This window comes from Chlorocebus sabaeus, chromosome 14 (assembly GCF_047675955.1).
Source record: "Chlorocebus sabaeus isolate Y175 chromosome 14, mChlSab1.0.hap1, whole genome shotgun sequence".
Lineage (NCBI taxonomy): Eukaryota > Metazoa > Chordata > Mammalia > Primates > Cercopithecidae > Chlorocebus > Chlorocebus sabaeus.
This window is the reverse complement of record NC_132917.1, coordinates 43,347,399-43,366,538: the sequence shown is the minus strand read 5'-3', so window position 1 is coordinate 43,366,538 and position 19,140 is coordinate 43,347,399. Positions and strand designations below refer to the sequence as shown.

The window sequence follows — 19,140 nt, the reverse complement described above, 5'->3', positions numbered from 1 at the left end:
TTTCTCCTAGACTCTGCACTGGGCCAACAGAGCGGGAGAAAGGTGGAAGGTCTGGACTGGGACAAAAGCGCTTCCCAGGCGTCCAAGCATATGAAGACAATGACGTGTGCGCAACAGGGCCGGTCAGCCCCAATACCACGAGGAACGCGCGGCGCTGACGGTAAAGCGGCAGATTAACCAAACCCGATAGCTACCGCCCACCCCGGTGACGTCACGACCTCATTGAACTCCGACTGGAGGAGCTGAGTTTGGTCAATTCTCGCGATGACTCCCCCAGGTTACCCCTCCTTCCCTCTCTTAGCCCTGACCCGGTAGTCGACCGCGGACCGCGTTGCGAGTCTCGGAGACGCGGTAGAAGGAGACCTGCTTCCGGGACTTGTCCAGGCGCCTCCGACTCTTCTCAGACGCCGACGGGCACGAGGTTTGGCTCCCAGGTGTCTTGCCTGCCAGACCCGCGGTAGCGCGTGACTTTGCGCTCGGCTCGGCCAGTTTTGCTAGGGCCGTCTGGCGAGCCACACCAATTGCCAATTTTTGGTATCGCCAGGATTCGGCGGCTGTGAAACTGATTTCCGGTCGCTAAGGTCTCCATGGAGACAGCACTTTAACCCCTTTCTCCCACTGTCATTCCTGAACTCCACGTGGTTCAGATATCGCCCAGAGAATGTTTGTGGGAGTCAGCCAGGAAGGTGTAGAGTGAAGCAGCGTTCTAAAGGGAAGCAGTAAGTGGGACTTAGGAGGAGTGTAATTTACTGGGCACCTTCTGGCCTTGCGGTAGACACCGGGATTTACCCCCTTGGGGACCCCGGTTCTTCAGGACACACATTTGAGCAGGCATAATTACCGAGTCTGCTTTTGTATAGCCCTCAGAATTGCAAGAGCAAATCCTCCTGCAAACTTGCTTACCTTTCATCAGAGAATAGTCTCCCTAGTTACGTTCCCCAATCTCTTCTGTCGTTGTACAGTGGTTGCTTTCTTAGGAAGCGTGCCTCAATTCCGCTGGATCTGACTGTCCCTTTACAAATTACTCTGTTGTCGACACTTTCCTAGCTGCGTCCATTTTTGGTTAAGTGGTTGCTCACCTGCCATTACTGTATTGATTTCTTACTTCCCAAACAGATCATAGGTTCTTAAGATGTAGAATGTCACTTAGATGTAGAATGGATTTTAGATACCAGGTGGTCCACCTTCCTGCCCTTAAAGACATGTATCTCTTCTAGAACATCTCTGACAAATGTTTGTTAATTTGTTTTTTCGTCAAGTGTTTGTTAAACACCTACTATGTGCCAGGCACTGGTTTAGGAATTGAGGCCTGAAACATGAACAAAACAGATTAAAGTTGCTGCCGTCATTCAGTTTGCTGCTAGGGGAGACAGACAATATACAAATGTACAAGTTAGGGTAATTTCTGTACTAGTAAGTGCTATGAAGAAAATTGACGGAAATGGTGTCTACGTGTGTTGGATTGGTGAGATTTTAGATAGAGTGGTCATGGAAGGCTTTTAGAAGGTAATATTGCAGCAGAAACATGAATGGTGAGGAGTCAGTCTTGCAAGAACATTAAGGGGCAGAGATACTGGGAAGTGTAAAGCCTCTTAGGTGGGAATAAGAGCATCGGAAAGTGCAAAGCTCTTGAGATGGTGAAGAGGAGATTGGTTTGAGATGAAGAGTGGAGGAAGGCAGGGCCAGATTATTTAGGGCCTTGAAGGGCAAAATCTCCAGTTTTTGTTATTTATTTATTTATTTATTTATTTATTTATTTTTTGAGACAGAGTTTCGCTCTTGTCGCCAGGCTGGAGTGCGGTGGCACTATCTCGGCTCACTGCAACTTTTCCCTCTGGGGTTCAAGCGATTCTCCTGCCTCAGCCCCCGGAGTAGCTGGGGTTATAGGCGCCCGCCACCACGCCCGGCTAATTTTTGTATTTTTTTTTGGTGCAGACCGGGTTTCACCATCTTGGCCAGGCTGGTCTTGTACTCCTGACTTCAGGAGATCCACCCGCCTCGGCCTTCCAAAGTGCTGGGATTACAGGCACGAGCCCCCACGCCCAGCCTCAAGTTTGAATTTTATTCTAAGTGTATTTAGAAACCCTTGGAAAGTTTTAAGGAAGAGAGTAAGTAATTCAATTAGATGAGAGCTTTTTTTTTTTTTTTTAAAGAGATTGCTCTGATGACTGTAAACAGAATGGGCTCTTTGGAGGTAAGTGTAGAAGTTAGGAGACCAGTTAGGGGGCTATTTCAGGAGTCCAAGACAAAATATTCAGTCATCTTCTCTTCAAATATTCCTGGTGTTGGGAAATTCTTTGTTTAAAAGGTAGCCCAGTCCTTAGTGGGAACATAGAGCTTTTCCTTTGTATTGATCTGGAATCTGTCTCCCTGTAGCTTGTACTAACTTTTACTAATAGCAAGACAATAAGTCTATAGTAGACAAATGAATCTACTCCCTTTTTCTCCAAAACAGTCTAGTAGCTGTTTTAAGGCTCTTGTCCTGTTGACTTTTCTCAAGGCCAAACACCTTTGGTTAACTGAGCTGTTCTCTGAAGGAGGTGCTCTCTAGGTCCTTCAGAAATCAGCTACATTGTTTGTTATGGCTCCTTAAAGTATGGCCGCCAGCGCTGCACCTAATGCTCTATACATGTCACCTGACCTGTTTGGATAAAATCATGCGCTCTGATATGGCTGACTTCTGTGGTTTTTGGCTGTCATCTTGTGCTGCTGAGCTGTTTCAAACTACGTTTTGCTTTCCCAGCCTCTATTTCTGAGTTTTTTCCCCTAAACTAAATGCAGCCCTTTACATTTATTTATATTTCATCTTGGTAAATTTCGTATTGCTCATTATTCCAGTTTATTGACCTGTTTTTATTCCTGATTGCATTATTCAACATGTCCTTCCAGATTAGTTTATTTTATACATGTACTACATTATATCCTCTAATATTTTCATCATAAATACTGCTAAAAATGCTAACTGCATCAAGAAAAGAGCCCTATGACATTTCGCTACCAACTTCTTTCCAGATGGCATGGTACTATTAGTGTGTAGTCGTGTAGTCTTTGAGTTGAGATGTTTAGCCTGTTATGAACCCGTTGATTTGTTAAGTATCAATAAAAGCAAACTCAAGAGAATAGTATTAAAAAAAATTTTTTTTTTTTTCATTTTTGCAGAAATCAGTACATGGTGGTACCTCCTGTTAGTCTAACAAGTCACTGAGGTTAATTTGAAGTACTTTATTTTTGGAAAAACTATGCTAGGTTTTTTTGGTGTGTGTGTTCACTAAAAGGAAAGTTTGCTATATTTTAAAATACAAAGACTGAGTCATAGTAGGTAAAATAACTTCAGTCAGTAATAAACTTGAGCTTAAAACATTTTGCTTCTTCACATCAGAAATTCTTAGACAGTGATTCTTATTCTGGGGCAGTTTTGCCCCCCAGGGGACACTTGGCAATGTTTGGAGACATATTTTGGTTATCACAACTTGGGAGGGAGGAGGGTGCCGCTGGCGTCTAACGGGTAGAGATGGGGATGCATGAAACATAATGCATAGGATGATACTGTTCACAAAGAATGAACCCAGCCAAAAATTGATAGTGCTGAGGTTGAGAAACATTACATTAATGCCTTGAAGTCTTCTTTCTTGCAGTGACTACTGTTAATTCTATTTAAAATGGGTGTAAAGAAGAAGAAAGAAATGCAAGTTGCTGTGTTGACCATTTGCCATCAGGACCTTGAAACTTTGAAATGTAGGTGACTTCTGGTTTCCCTTATTTAATATATTTTTTTCTAGTTTGCAAGCAGAGTATTTTAATCACTGGGACCCCTAGCATATAATATTCAAATTCTTTATATTTTTCCTTATGTTTTGGATGTAAAAATTTTCTTAAAATTCTGTCTTCAGACTACGTTCCACCTATTGCTTTGGTTTATAATTAAAAGATTTTGTAGAATGCACAACAAAGGCGAAGTTATATTTAACTTACTGTTAAATCATTGAAAAAAATTTTTTTGTATATGTTATGTAGCTTTTGCTGATGCGGAAGGGAAAAATCTAGCTTCTTTGCTGTTACGTTGTGTACAACTCACGGATGGAGTGTCACAAATCCATTATGTTAAACAGGTAAGTCTGAATTGATATTCATGAATGCATTTTTAAGAGTATCATGCTATTAAGGATTTTAAAAAATCACTGACAGTTTTTGGCCCCTAGTTATTGCATATCAGTTTATCATTAACAAATAGGTATTTTTTTTTGTTTTCTGTTTATTGTATAATATCCGTATATTCAAAGCGGCAATAGAAGCCATATTCAGGCTTCTATCATAATTGAGCTGTAAATAGATAAGGTAGAAGATAATTGTACATACCTCTTTTGTGGAGATAAATTTTAAAATATATGAATCTTCAAAACTTTTTAGCAGGCACATTTAAAAGTTAATTTAAAATATAAATATTATACTTATTAGTATTTCAGTATTAGGATTTACCATTTGAGCACACATAGTTTTTTTGTTTTGGAAAGCAAGTAAATTTGTTACTGGTTTTTAAATTGTGCTACAGCTGTCCTTTACTGTAAGCCATTAACAGGTCTGTGATTCTCTGTGGAGGTGGGTCTGGAGGGTAAAGAGAGAGTTGGGGACATGGGTTTAAAAAGTTAATAAATAGTGAAATAGGTGTTTAAATCCGTATCCTTGACAGTGGAGTATGGAAAACATTTCACATTATAATTGACACTTTATTTTATTTATTTTTTTTGAGACAGGGTCTCGCTCTCTTACCCAGGCTGGAGTGCACTGGTGCAGTCTTGGCTCAACCACAGCCTCAACCTCCTGGGCTCAAGCGATCCTCCTGCCTCAGGCCCCTGAGTGGCTGAGTAGCTGGGACTACAGGCATGCACCACCATGCCTGGCCAATTTTTGTATTTTTTTTTTAGAGACAGGATTTCTCAGTGTTGCCCAAGCTGGTCTCGAGCTCTCCTGGGCTCAAGTGATCTGCCCATCTCAGCCTCTGAAAGTGTTGGGATTACAGGGGTGAGCCACTGTGCCCAGCAATTGAGACTTTAAAGAGTATCTGGAACCATGTTACTTTGCTATACTTGATATGAGAAAAATTACTTCAATGTTTTGTATTATAGATTGTGCCTCTGCTGGAGAAAGTAGATAAAAATGGCGTGTGTGATCCCACTATTCAAAGTTGTTTGGATATTTTAGCAGGCATTTATCTTTCTTTGAGTCTAAAGAATCCCTTGAAGAAAGTATTGGCAAGGTAAGAAAAAAAGGAAGGGAAATCGGGTGTTAAAAAGTGTTGAATTTGACTGAAAGTAACTAAAGTTCCTTCCTTGGTTTGATAAAACTGAACTGATATAGATCACAAAAAGTTCATTCATACGGTTTCTTCTCTGTTTTCACTGATTAATTACAACTTTTTAAAAATATAAAAAGCCTTCTTAGGTCTCAGACTTAATAAACAGGCTGTGGGCTCTAGTTTTCTAACTCCTCCCTCAATCCATTTACATTTATTGATTATGTTTAAATGTCATCTTGCTGTTTTTTCCTCTTTTTGTCCTATCTGTTCTTGGTTTAAATATATATTTACATAGATAACACAGGAATATAGGCTTGGTGTAAAAATTTTAAACTATATAGAAGTATACAAAACAAAAGGTAAGGCTTCCATTTCATTGTTTAGGACTTATCTTTTCTTAGTAAAGATTGTCACTTACCATTTTGGTATTTATCTTTCTAGACCTTTTCTCTGAGGTCTGCATATGTGTGTTACATTCTACTTTTTTTTATGTATCTGTAAACGAGATTGTATTCTACATAATGTTCTGTAGCTTGTTTTTTCACTAAAGAATGTCTTAGAGATATTTCCATGTCATATAATCCTTTAAAAAAAAAATTGTAGTAAAAGACACGTAACATAAAACCTCAGTCTTAACCTTTTTTTTTTTAATGAATTCTTTTTTTAAAATTTTAATTTTTATTTCCATAGGTTTTTGGGGAACAGGTGGTATTTGGTTACGTGAATAAGTGGTGATTTCTGAGATTTTGGTGCACACATCACCTGAGCGGTGTATACTGTACCCAGAAATTTGTAGTCTTTTTATTTCTCACCCCCTTCCCACCCTTTCCCCTGAATCCCCAGAGTCCGTTGTATCATTCTTATGGCTTTGCATCCTCATAGATTAGCTCCCACTTATGAGTGAGAACATACGATGTTTGAGTCTTAATGATTTTTAATTGCATATAGTTCACTATTGTTAAGTATATTCACATTGCAGTGCAATGATCTCTAGAACCTTGTCATCTGCAAAGCTCTGAAACTCTGTACTCATTAAGTAACAACTCCCCATTTCCTGCCCAGGCTTTGGCAGCCACTTCCCATTCAGGAATTTGATTACTTTAGATACCTCATATTAGTGTAATATTTGTATTTGTATTTTTGTGACTGACTTATTTCACTTAACGTAATGTCCTTAAGGTTCATCCCTACCATAGCATATGACAGGATTTTCTTCTCTTAAAAGGCTTAATGTTCTGTTGTATGTATATACTGTGTTTTGTTCATCCATTCATCTTTCAGTGGACCTTTGGGTTGCTTCCACTGCTTGGCTGTTATGAATAATGCTGCTGTGAACATGGGTGTGCAAATATTTCTTTGAGATCCTGCTTTCAGTTCTTTGGATATATACCCAGAAGTGGGATTGCTGGACCATATGGTCATACTATTTTTAATTTTTTGAGCAACTGTCATACTGTTTTCAATATGCAGCATTTTACATTCCTGCCAACAGTCCTTTTTCAGCTATAAATATTCTGTAATATGAATATACCAAAATTTAAATGTACCATATATATGACATATATGTATCTATGTATGGTACATATTATGTGATTTATATTATATGTTTTAAAGTAATCACTTCCCCATTGCAGTGATATTCTTATGTTTATAATTATATATGTGTATTTCTCTGAGATAAATTCCAAGAAGTAGAATTTCTGGACCAAAAATTAGGCCTATTGAAATTCTTGTTAAATTGTACTCCCCCAGACTACCAATTGAGTTAGAATGCTTATTTCTTCTTCATATATTTCCAACATTGGATAATATGAATCTTTAAATCTTTTAAAATCTAATGAGTGAAGATGCTATCATTATAATTTATGTATCCCAGATTACTAGTGTGATTGAACATTTTTCAATGTGTGGAGTTTGAGTGACTATTTTTTTTTTAATTACATATCCTTTGTACATTTTCTTGTTAGAATGTTTTCTTGATTTATAAGACTTCTGTATAGATGATATGCCAAATACATTCCTTTGTTACTTGTCTTTAAACTCTCTCATGGTGTCTTGTCTTTACAAAAATTAAAATTTTATTTTGGTTATCAACTCAGCTAATTTTTGTGTGTGTAGATTTCTGAGTTTTATACCTTACTATATATGCTTTCTGTAATACAAGATTATTTACAATATTATTTGCAGGCCTTATACTGTTTTTTTTTTTGCTCAACCCTTACGTCCATCTGGAATTAAGGTTTGAATGTAGTATGAGGTAGGGATTCAATTTAGTTTTCTTTTTTATATGGGGAACCACTTATCCAAACCGTTGAATAGTCCATTTTTGCCTGCTTATTTGGAACACCATCTTATTGTATTATATGTTCACGTATATACATGGGTTTAATTTCTGATTTGGGTCCATTTGTTCATACACCAACACCACACTTTTATTTACTATAGTTTGATAATGTGTTTTAATTATGTATCAGTGTTAAGTCATCCCTCTAGTGACTTTTCTTACTCTGAATATTCCCATTTTTGAATTCTTTTCTTCCAGAAAAACTTTGAAGTGTCCAGTTATATTTAGAACAAAGCCTATCAGTTTTGATTTATATTAATTGAGACAAAATTGATATGTTTAATTTATTCATTTGATAAATTTTTATTGGCTGCCTACTGTGTTTCAGCACTCCTCTAGGAATTGGGGGTAGAATGAATGAAACAGTCCAGAATGGAGATTACATTCTAAGGGGAAGATAGAAAATAGACGAAGTAAATAAGTAACATTTATAGGCTATTAGATGGCATGAGTGCTGTCTAAAAGCGGGGAGGGAGGAAAGGGGACATAAAGGATGGGGTGAGGGTTACAATTTAAAATACTATGGTCACTTCATAGAGCTTTGCTCAGACGTGATAAGATAATTGAGATTGACCTGAAAGGGATGAGGCAATGATTGTTGAGTATATTTGAAAGAAGAGTCTTTTGGATGGAAGAAACAGCAGGAGCAAAGACTGGTATGTCAGAACTGAGCAAGGCCATCTAGCTAGAGCTAAGTGAACAAGGATCAAGATGAGGTCAGGATTGTGATGGATGCCGTTTAAAAATCAAGAAAAGAAAAGAAAAAAAAAAGATGAGGTCAGGAGCTTACGGTAGTGCCAGATTGTGTAGGGAGGACCTTGTAAGTCACTGCAAACACTTCGTCTAGTACTTTAACTGAAAAGGATGTTGTTGGAGGCTTTGGTAAGAGAATTGACATGGTGTTTTAACAGTGTCACTCTGCCTACTTTGTTGAGAATAATCTGGGAGATGGAAGAGAAGCAAGATGGAAGCAGGGAGACCAGATGAGCTGATAGGTCAGGGAATTCCAGTGATGGTAGTGTGGAGTTGTAATTTTCTGGCTGTATTTTGAAGGTTTAGTTCAGTATTCCCACATTTATATGATTCTCTTCCCTCCCCACATATTCTGGGGCTATTAGATTGTCAGATTTTTAATACTTGTTTCTTTTTCTAGCTCACTAAATAGCCTACCTGAATTTTTTCTACCTGAGGCTGTACGCCGTTTTACTTCTCGTCTTCAGGAAGAATTGAATACTACTGACTTATACTCCTATAGGAAAGTAATTGACAATATATCTTCCTGTATGGAGAACTTTAACTTGGGTAAGGCAGCACTTTTCTAGTCCTTTTTCTGGCTAACGCCTCTCATCACATCATAGGTTTTAAATGATACTAATTTTGGTCATGAAACTCCTTACCAGCGTTCAATTTTTCCTCTACAGGTAGAGCAGGTGTTAATAATCTGCTTAAAAATGGTAAGTCCTATTATTTTATTTTGTTCCATGAGTTGATGGCATCTATGAGTCATTTTGGAACTGGCTGTTTTAAGTTTCTTGGCAATAGGTAGAGCATTGTAGATAACTCAGGTACATCATGCGCCTTCCTTTTAAATTTTTGTTTCTATATCATGGTATCATTTTATATAACAGTGATACAAAATATTTTATTTTATCGAAGTTGAAGTTCACAGTTTTAAATTCTGGTTTGTCATATTCTTTTGTTTCAGTGCTTCATTTTCTGCAGAAGAGTTTAATTGAAATCGTGGAAGAAAATAGGCAAGTGCTATATGTTGGCATTTGTGTGTGCACACTTGCAGTTGTACATTGTCTTTGTACACAGAAAAATTTGAAAGTCTCAGAATGTGATCTTTTCATCCCTCTTCATTAATATTATTACTATTATATTTTTTTGAGGCGGGGTCTTGCTGTGTCACCCAGGCTAGAGTGCAGTGGTGTGATCATAGCTCACTGCAGCCTCAACCTCCTGGGCTCAAGTGTTTCTATCACCTCAGCCTCCCATGTAGCTGAGACTACAGGCATGCACCACCACATCCAGCGAATTTTTGTATTTTTTTGGAGACAGAGTCTCACTATGTTGCCCAGGCTCGTCTTAAACTACTGGACTGAAGTAATCTACCTGCTTTGACCTCCCAAAGTGTTGAGATTACAGGTGTTAGCCACTATGCGCAGCCCCTTTCTCCATTAATATTAGACCCAATTATTTAAATCTATTTTTTAGAGGTTTGATACTTAATTTTAATAAATACAAAATTTTAATATTTAAACTATATTAAAATATTTAAATGAAAAATTAAAAATTTAATAAATTGTTATGAGAGTAAGTGAAAGAACTCTTTTCCTCACCTGAGTGTGTTCCTTTTTCATAGCATCCTGTTTTTATTTCGTGAATGAAATATCCTCTGTTATTTCTCTGAGGATATATTCATGATAGTTTTTTGTTTTTTATCATCTTTACATAGTCTCTGTTTCTTCCAGGTTGCTTGTTTCTGTTTGCTGGTTCAGTATATTTCTTATTAGAAGCTTTCCTTAGAAGTCTGATGATCCTTGGCGGGGCAATTACGTGTTTCTATCTATCTGTCTATCTATCTATATATTAATTTTTTTTTTTTTTTGTGACAGGGTCTCGTTCTGTTGCCCAGGCTTGAGTGCAGTGGCACGATCTTGGCTCACTGCACCTCTTGCCTCCCTGGGTTCAAGTTATACTCCCACCTCAGTCTCCCAAGTAGCTGAGACTACAGGTGTCTGCCACAATGCTTGGCTAATTTTTTTTTATTTTTAATTTTTTGTAGGAATGAGGTCTCACTATAATGCCCAGGCTAGTCTCGAACTCATTGGCTCAAGTGATCCTCCCTCCTTGGCTCCCAAAGTGCTAGGATTATAGGCGTGAGCCACCGTGCCCAGCTCGGGTAGTCATATTTAATAATGGGACACCGAGGATTGATTAGAATGCCTGTGCCTATGGGTGGAGTTGACTGCAGATTTTATTGTAGGCTAGTCTAGCTGGGCTGTTTCTTGGGGGAACTCTTCCTTGAGGAAACCTAAAGATGTCAGTATGTTTAAATCTTTTTGCTTAGATACTGGATTTGCCATGGAAGAATCTTCTAAACCATTGTCTTAATAGTCTGGTTGCTGAGTGAGGGAAGAAGGCTGAGGTCTCAGTATTTGGCCTGCATTGTACATGTATTTACCTAATTCTCTTTTTTATAATATGTTGTTGCCTTATCTGTGTGTGCTATCTTCCTTGCCAGACACCTGTTTTACCTTTTCTAAAGATAAACAAGTTGTTTGCTGGCTCGGAGGTATTTAGTCTTCCTGTTTTCAATCCTATGTTTACCTCCACATCAAGGAGTACCTAGTGCCAACAGTTTCTGAGCCATTTGGTACTACAAATCAAATGGCTTCTGGGCTTGTTCCCTGGCTGAGCATCCACTTTTCTTGATTCTGCTGTCAGTTATCACTCATCATCTGCTTTGCAGCTTCTGAACTATTATTGTTATTGTCTTGTTGCATATTGGTTGCCTTTAGAATTTATCTTTTTACGTTTTAAATCCCATGGCTGTTGGTTTAAGGAGGTTCTGGGAGAGAGGAGAAATAATACCTGTACATCATCGTCTTTCACTCATGGTAGCCTTTTGCCATAGCAGGAGCTCTTTGTCTCTTCTTCTCCTTTTTGGCTCTTCTTTTTATGCTCATCGTGTAAAGGTGGGTTCTGTCCTTTTTATTTTGTTTGTTTGAACTGCTTAATAACGTCCACTTTGGTGTCAGCCACCACCTATATACTCAGGATTCCTGAATTTATTACTCCAAGTTAGATCTCTTTCCTGAGTGGTAGAGTGATGGAGATCAGTTGACAGTTGACTTGTGGACATCTCAGCTTGGATGTTCTACAGGTACCTCAAGTTCAGTGTGTCCAAAAGAAAGGAAATTTTATTTTTTTAAAAAAAGTCATTTCCTGTAGCCCCAGGTAATCTCTATTCTACTTTCTGTCTTTTTGAATTTGCGTATTCTAGGCGATTCTTATGAATCATATAATATTTGTCCTTTTGTGTCAGGCTTATTTCATTTATGTTTCCTTTTTTTTTTTTTTAATTGAGACAAGTTCTGGCTCTGTCACCCAAGCTGGAGTGCAGGATCGTGGCTCACTGCAACTTCTGCCCCCCAAGCTCAAGCGGTCCTTCTACCTCAGCCTCTGGAGTAGCTGGGACCACAGACGTCCACCACTATGCCCTGTTTTTATATTTTTGGTAGAAATAGGGTTTCACCATGTTGCCCTGGCTGGTTTCAAACTCCTAAGCTCAAGCAGTGCCCCTGCCCCAGCCCCACAAAGTGCTGGGATTACAGGTGTGTTTTCAAGGGTCATCCACGTTTGTAGCATATATCAGAATTTCATTCCTTTTTGTGGCCGAATAATATCCCATTGTATGTGTAGACCACATGTTAATCCATCTGTCGATGGACATTTGGTCTGTTTCTACCTTTAGGCTATTGTGAATAATTTTGCTATAAACGTTGATGTACAAGTATATCTTTGAGTCTCTGCTTTTAGCTCTTTTGGGTATATACATAAGAGTGGACTCATAAGATAATTCTATGTTTAAGTTTTTGAGAAACTACCAAGTTGTTTTTCCTAACTTTTGCCTTAATAGGATTATTCTGTGTTTTGCTGTGTTGAGAACTGACTGAGAGGGAAGGACAGAAGCTGCAAGAGACCAGTTAGGAGGCTATGGCAGTAACCCAAGGGAGAGATGAGAGTGGCTCAGGCCAAGATATAGCAATGGAGTTGGTCTGATTCTAGATGTATTTTGAAGGTAGAACCAACAGGATTTTCCTGTAGATGAAATGGAGAGGAGGGGCAGCAAGGATGATTACAGTGTTTTTATAGGATAAAGATGCAGCAGGTACAGCAGATTTGGAGTTGAAGATAAGTTCACTTATTTAGAGATGTCTGTTAGACATCCAAGTAAAAATATCGGGAAGTTAGATATACCAGAAAGGAATTAGACAGAGGTCTGGGTTGGAGATAAAAATTTGGGAATTATCAGCACGTAGATTATAATTTAAAGCTGATGAACTAAAAGAGATCAGCAAGGGAGAGAATTAGATGGAGAAAAGAAGAGGAATAAAGACTGAGTCCTGGACTTTCCTAACGCAAAAAGATTAGGGAGAAGAGGATGAATTAGTGAAAGTATCTGAGAAGGAGTGCTGGTGAAGTAGGGGAAAATCTGCGAGAGAGCCTGACATTTTAGAAGTCAGGGAGGGGCCGGACATGGTTTCTCACACCTGTAATCTCAGCACTTTGGAAGGCCGAGGCAGGCGGATCACTTGAGTTCAGGAGTTCGAGACCAGCCTGGCCAACATGGCAAAACCCCTGTCTCTACTAAAAATATAAAAATTAGCCGGACATGATGGCTTGCTTGTAATCCCAGCTACTTGGGAGGATGAGGCAGTAGAATTGCTTGAACCCGGGAAGTGGAGTTTGCAGTGAGCCCAGATTGCACCACTGCACTCCAGCCTGGGCAACAGAGCGAGACTCTGTCTCAAAAAAGAAAAAAAAAGCCAGGGAGGGAAAATATATCAACGTTGAGAGAGTGTTCAAGTTTGTAAGTTATGTCATTCTTTTTTTTTTTTTTTTTTTTAAGATGATGTCTTGCTTTGTCGCCCAGCTGGAGTACAATGGTGCCATCTTGGCTCACTGCACCCTCTGCCTCTGGGGTTCAAGTGATTCTCCTGCCTCAGCCCCCTGAGTAGCTGGGATTACAGGCATGTGCCACCACACCTGGCTAATTTTTGTATTTGTAGTAGAGACACTGTTTTGCCATGTTGGTCAAGCTGGTCCCAAACTCCAGACCTCAAATGATCTGCCTGCCTCGGCCTCCCAAAGTGCTGGGATTACAGGTGTGAGCCACTTCGCCCAGCCCAAGTTCTGTCATTCATTCTTGATTTCTTATCTTTGCCCTAAAAGAAGTAAAGTTAGTTGTTGACTGAGAAAGAGGGACATGTTGATAAGTAAAGGGTGTTGAAAGTTTGCAGTTAGTATCTACATAATTGGAATGTTTGTAGGAATGGAAGAGAGAGGAATAAATTATCATAATTTAAAATGGATTTCGGGCCTTTGAGGAATGTATTTATTTTGCTGGGAATTAGAAATGTTCACATTTTTGTTTGAATTTCCTTTTGTAATAATGTCTTTTCTTCTTTATAGAAAATGTGCTGGAAATCATATTATTCAAACACAGTTGATGAATGACTTATTGGTAGGCATTAGAGTTTCAATGACGTTAGTACAGAAAGTACAAGATTTCCAGGGAAATCTTTGGAAGGCTTCCAGTTCTCCCATATGGCAAAATATGTGTGGATTGCTGAGTATTTTTACCAAGTTTTTAAGCGATGGTAAGTGTAACAAATTATATACAAATGATATATAATTGACAGTTAAAATTGAGTGCCAATCAGCTTTTCCTACTAACAGTATGAAAAGTGATACTTAACTGAGGTGTGGAATGTATCCTTACTCAGCCTCCCAAAATGGAGGGAGGCCCTGGATTACATGGTTTTATTTTATTTTATTTTATTTTTTTTGAGACCGAATCTCACTCTGCTGCCCAGACTGGAGTGTAGTGGCGTGATGTTGGTTCACTGCAACCTCCACATCTTGGGTTTCACCTCCCAGGTTCAAGCGATTCTCGTGCCTCAGCTTCTGAGTAGCTGGGATTACAGGAGGGTGCCGCCACACCTGACAAATTTTTTGTATTTTTAGTAGAGACAGGGTTTCGTCATGTTGGCCAGGCTGTTCTCAAACTCCTTGCCTCAAGTGATCTGCTCACCTTGGCCTCCCAAAGTGCTGGGATTATATGTGTGAACCACTGTGCCCAGTCTGAGTAGCTGAGTTCTATTTCTTGCCTTGGAAGATAGGTTCAAGGGTGATCACTTTTAAATAATTTATTAAGCTATAAATTTGTTTTCTGTCACTTTTTTTGGAATCTGTGGTTTGTCATTATAAGATTAAGAAAAAGTGATACCTAACACAAGTATTTATATAAAAAGTTGAATTATCCTCTTTTCACCTCCCTTTCTATATGGTAATATATGTATGAAATGTAACTTAATTAAAAACATGCTAATGGATCTCTTTAGAGCTCTTGTTAGTGAAAAACAGTAACTGACTCTGGTTTTGCTAGGCTGATTGGAAAACAATAGCATCTCATTGTTTGTGTTTTTTTTTTTGTCTGCGATGGAGTCTGTCTCTGTTGCCCACACTGGAGTGCAGTGGCGCGATCTTGGCTCACTGCAACCTCTGCCTCCCAGATTCAAGTGATTCTCCTGCCTCAGCCTCCCGAGTAGCTAGGATTACAGGTGTGCACCACCATGCCTGGCTAATTTTTTTTTTTCTTTTTTTGTATTTTTAGTACAGATGGGGTTTCACCATGTTGGCCAGGCTGGTCTAGAACTCCTGACCTCAGGTGATCTGCCTGCCTTGGCCTCCCAAAGTGCTGGGATTACAGGTGTGAGCCACCACGCCCAGCCTCATTGTGTTTTAAACCCTGGTAACGAAAGTCTTAGCTATATTTTGTCCAATTAGTATTTCCATTTTTCTTTTTGCCTGAGTTCTCAGGTATTGAAAGGAAAGTAGTTGAAGTTACTTTTATTAAGATGTAACTTACAGAAAACTTTTCAGAGGTTATTTACTTTTTAAAAGAGGACTATGTTAGTCTAAAAAAGATTCTCTAACTAATGAAATGTAGAGAATACATGATTTTAATATGCTTCAGCCTTGTGTGGTGGCTCATGCCTGTAATCCCAGCACTTTGGGAGGCCAAGGCGGGCTGATCACAAGGTCAGGAGATTGAGACCATTTTGGCCAACGTGGTGAAATCCCGTCTCCACTAAAATACGAAAAAAAAAAAAATTAGCCGGTTGTGGTGGCGTGCACCTGTAGTCCCAGCTACTCGGGAGGCTGAGGCAGGGGGATCACTTGAACCCAGGAGGCAGAGGTTGCCGTGAACCAAGATCATGCCACTGCACTGCAGCCTGGTGACAGAGCAAGACTCTGTCTCAAAAAAAAAAAAAGAAATAGCTTCTTTTCTGAAAAGTTGATGGCACCTAATCAGTACTATTCTTTTCTAGCATTTTGAAGTTCATAATCAGTAAAGTGTTTAGCTGCAAGTAACTGAAAACCAAACCTCCTTTCCCACATAAGAAGTTCAGAGGCAGTTGATCCAGAACTGGTATAGGCAATGTATGACCCACACATTTTCTGCTTTTCTGCTGTGCCATCTTCAGCAGATTGGCTTTCTCCCACGTTTATTGCCTTGTGATTGCCATATGACTGCTGTAGCTCCAGATGTGTATTCAAGGCAGGAAGAAGGAAGGCCAGTTGCATCTTTACTTTTAATCAGGATACTCAAGTGACTGGCTTACATCCAATTGGCCTGAACCCTCTTATATACCTACCTTTAGTTGCAAAGAAGATTGAAGAAGCAGGTATCCTGCTTTTGGCTGGGCATGTGGCTTCCCCAATCAAAGTCACAGTTTTGTTATCAGGGATAAAGGGCAGAATGGACATTTAGTACGTAGTTTATGATGTCATACTTCTTTCCCCAGGTTGAACAATTCACCATGGTATTAGAGGTTAATAGAGATAAAACAAAAAGAAGATACCAAGTCAAAACTGGTTGCTATGGGTACAGTGTCAGTGCTAGCAAAGTTTGTAGTTAGCACTTACGTACATTCTTTACACATTGAAAAAGTCTATGTCTGTGGTGATTGGGATACAGAGGCATTGGTGGAGAGGAAGGGACAGGTGGTGTTGCTGTTAGGTGTTCTGGGAAGCAGTAGTTGGAGAGGAAGAAAGTGTATGTTAGAGGAGAGAGGAAGGAATCACATTTATTGAGTATCTATATGCTGGGCTTAAAAGCCTTTATATTCAGCCGGGCGCGGTGGCTCACGCCTGTAATCCCAACACTTTGGGAGGCTGAGGTGGGCGGATCACAAGGTCAAGAGATTGAGACCATCATGGCCAACATGGTGAAACCCTGTCTCTACTAAAAATGCAAAAATTAGCTGGGTGTGGTGGCACGCGCCTGTAATTCTACCTATTCAGGAGGCTGAGGCAGGAGAATCGCTTGAACCCGGGAGGTAGAGGTTGCCGTGAGCCAAGATCATGCCACTGTACTCCGACCTGGCAACAGAGTGAGACTGCTTCTAAAAAGCCTTTATATTCATTGTTCATCTAAACCTGACACTGTGTCAGTTAAGAGTTATCCCATTTTACAGAAGAGAAAACAGAGTTTGTGGGATTTAAAATAATTTATGTAAGACCTATTCACCCAGGAAGTGGTCAGACTAGAAATTGTAGCCAGGCCTATCTGGCTGCTCAGCATCTGCTCTTTCCACTGTAACAGAATATTCATTATTTAACATAAGTTGTCTTCTTTTTTGCCAAATAGATGATCTATTACAGACTGTACAGAGCACATCTGGATTAGCTATTACTCTTTTTATTAAGACTATGTTTCACCCATCTGAAAAGATTCCTCATTTGGTAAGTGCATCTCCTTTTTAGAATTGTACTTTATTGAGAGTTAGAGTATGTTTAAAAAATATTTTTGGCTTGGTGCGGTGGCTCACACTTATAATCCCAACACTTTGGGTGGCCAAGGCAGGCGGGTCACTTGAGGCCAGGAGTTTGAGATTAGCCTGGGGAGTTTAGCTAGACTTTGTCTCTACAAAAAATAAAAAAATTCGCTGGATATGGTGGTGCACACCTGTAATCCCAGCTCTTGAGAGGTTGAGGTGGGAGGATCGCTTGAGCCCAGGAGTTTAAGGCTGCAGTGAGATAAGATTGCATCAGCCTGGGCAGCAGAGTGAGACCTTGTCTCTTAAAAAAAAAATTAAAAATATTTTTAAAGAAGGGAATTAAAAGAATTTTTTTTGCATTGTCTGGTTCCTTCCGATGACCCTTTTCTCTTATAATAAGAGACAATTCCAAAATTTCAGATAAAGCAACAATAACAAAAAGACAATAACAGTCACCTGTAAGCCCATCTCACAAAGATAATCACTATAAACATTTTTGATGTATATTCTTTTAGTTTTTTCTAGTGCTGTTTGTTCAGTGTCATCTCTCAATAGTATGTTAAAAGATATTTTTAATGTTAAAATTATGCATATTAATGTATAGATACATACACAGTAATAACTTTTCTGATAAATGTGTTTTTTATTAAGAATAACCCAAATCATGTACTTTAGACAGGAAGCATGCTAGATAGAGTCAATTTTTCAGTAAATTTGCTTCTTATAGAAAGTATAATTTGATAATTCTGGCCACAATCCTTGTATTTTTTACTAGTAGGTTTCTTTTTTTGCTTGCTATATTATATGGAAACTTATTTTATCTTTTTACCTTACCTTAGAAAAATATGTGTGCATTATTTTATGAGATCACACGAAGTAATTATCTTTGAATAAGTTGAAGATGTTTATTTCTCAAATCACCTCTAAAAGCATTTGTTTAAAAAAAAAAACCAAAAAAAAAGAGTTGTTAAGCTTATCCACCTGCAGGTGGCGATGTGTTGTGCTCTGCCAGTACATTCCAACCAGCAAAATCATTCACGTACTTGATGTAATTTTTTTCCTTTAATACTAATATAATAATAATGACATTTGTGGGTATTTTATCTTTGGGTTTAGTCATTTTTCCTAGGATTTTTCAGGGGAAAGAGATGTTTGGGTTTGTATTTTGAAATGTCTCTGAAAAGTTTTAAAAGCTTTATGTGTATTAGCTCTGCTATATTTTTCCAGATTAGCAGTGTGCTTCTTCGTTCTGTGGACTGCACCAGTGTCCCCGAGTGGTTTATGAACAGCTGCAGAAGCCTCTGTTGTGGTAACGTCTCTGGGTCAGCTGTCTTATTCCTATGTCAGGGGACACTTGCCATGTTGGACTGGCAGAATGGGAGCATGGGTCGGAGTGGGGAGGCCCTTCTCTTGGATACTGCACATGTTTTGTTCACCTTGAGTTCACAGTGAGTTTTGATGCTATTGTCTCATATTTTGTTTCACTTGTAAGACATTTAAAAGATGTAGTCCAAAAGCTAGAGTGGCTTGTGCCTGTAATCCCAGCTACCCTCTCGGTAGGCTGAGGCAAGAGGATCACTTGAGGCCAGAAGTTCAAAACCAGCCTGGGTGACATAGTGAGACCCTCTCTGTACAAAACTTTTAAAACTTAGCTGGGTGTGGTGGCATGCACCTGTAGTCTCAGCTACTTGGGAGGCTGAAATAGGAAGATTGCCTGAGCCCAGGAGGCCAAGGATGCAGTGAGGTATGATTGTGCCACTGCACTCAAGCCTGGGTGACAGAGTGAGATCCTATCTCAAAAAAAAAAAAAATAAATGAAATTATTGCTGCAGGTTAGCTGGTGAGGAACATTTCTAAAATTAATTTTTAACATTTTCAATGTTATCATTTTTTAAAACTATAAAAGTTTTATATGTATAGTACTTTAG

The 19,140-nt window shown here is 39.0% G+C and overlaps 1 protein-coding gene across 9 annotated transcripts in view; it reads left to right on the top strand.

The window, feature by feature from the left end:
- Window positions 1–292: 292 nt before the first annotated feature.
- THADA (THADA armadillo repeat containing) overlaps window positions 293–19,140 on the top strand; it is a 351,338-nt gene continuing 332,490 nt past the window's right edge. For 3 of the 9 annotated variants that reach the window (XM_038006864.2, XM_073022942.1, XM_038006859.2), the window contains exons 1-10: window positions 293–421; window positions 3,636–3,735; window positions 4,015–4,109; window positions 5,124–5,254; window positions 8,791–8,939; window positions 9,059–9,091; window positions 9,343–9,391; window positions 13,839–14,026; window positions 17,083–17,177; window positions 18,440–18,660. In XM_038006864.2, coding sequence (XP_037862792.2) covers window positions 3,660–3,735; window positions 4,015–4,109; window positions 5,124–5,254; window positions 8,791–8,939; window positions 9,059–9,091; window positions 9,343–9,391; window positions 13,839–14,026; window positions 17,083–17,177; window positions 18,440–18,660 — 1,037 coding nt within the window. In that variant the 5' untranslated portion in view covers window positions 293–421; window positions 3,636–3,659. Of the gene's footprint in view, window positions 720–3,159; window positions 3,207–3,635; window positions 3,736–4,014; window positions 4,110–5,123; window positions 5,255–8,790; window positions 8,940–9,058; window positions 9,092–9,342; window positions 9,392–11,723; window positions 11,978–13,838; window positions 14,027–17,082; window positions 17,178–18,439; window positions 18,661–19,140 lie in introns of those variants that run through there. The other 6 variants (XM_038006858.2, XM_038006860.2, XM_073022941.1 and 3 more) reach the window with 6 other exon arrangements.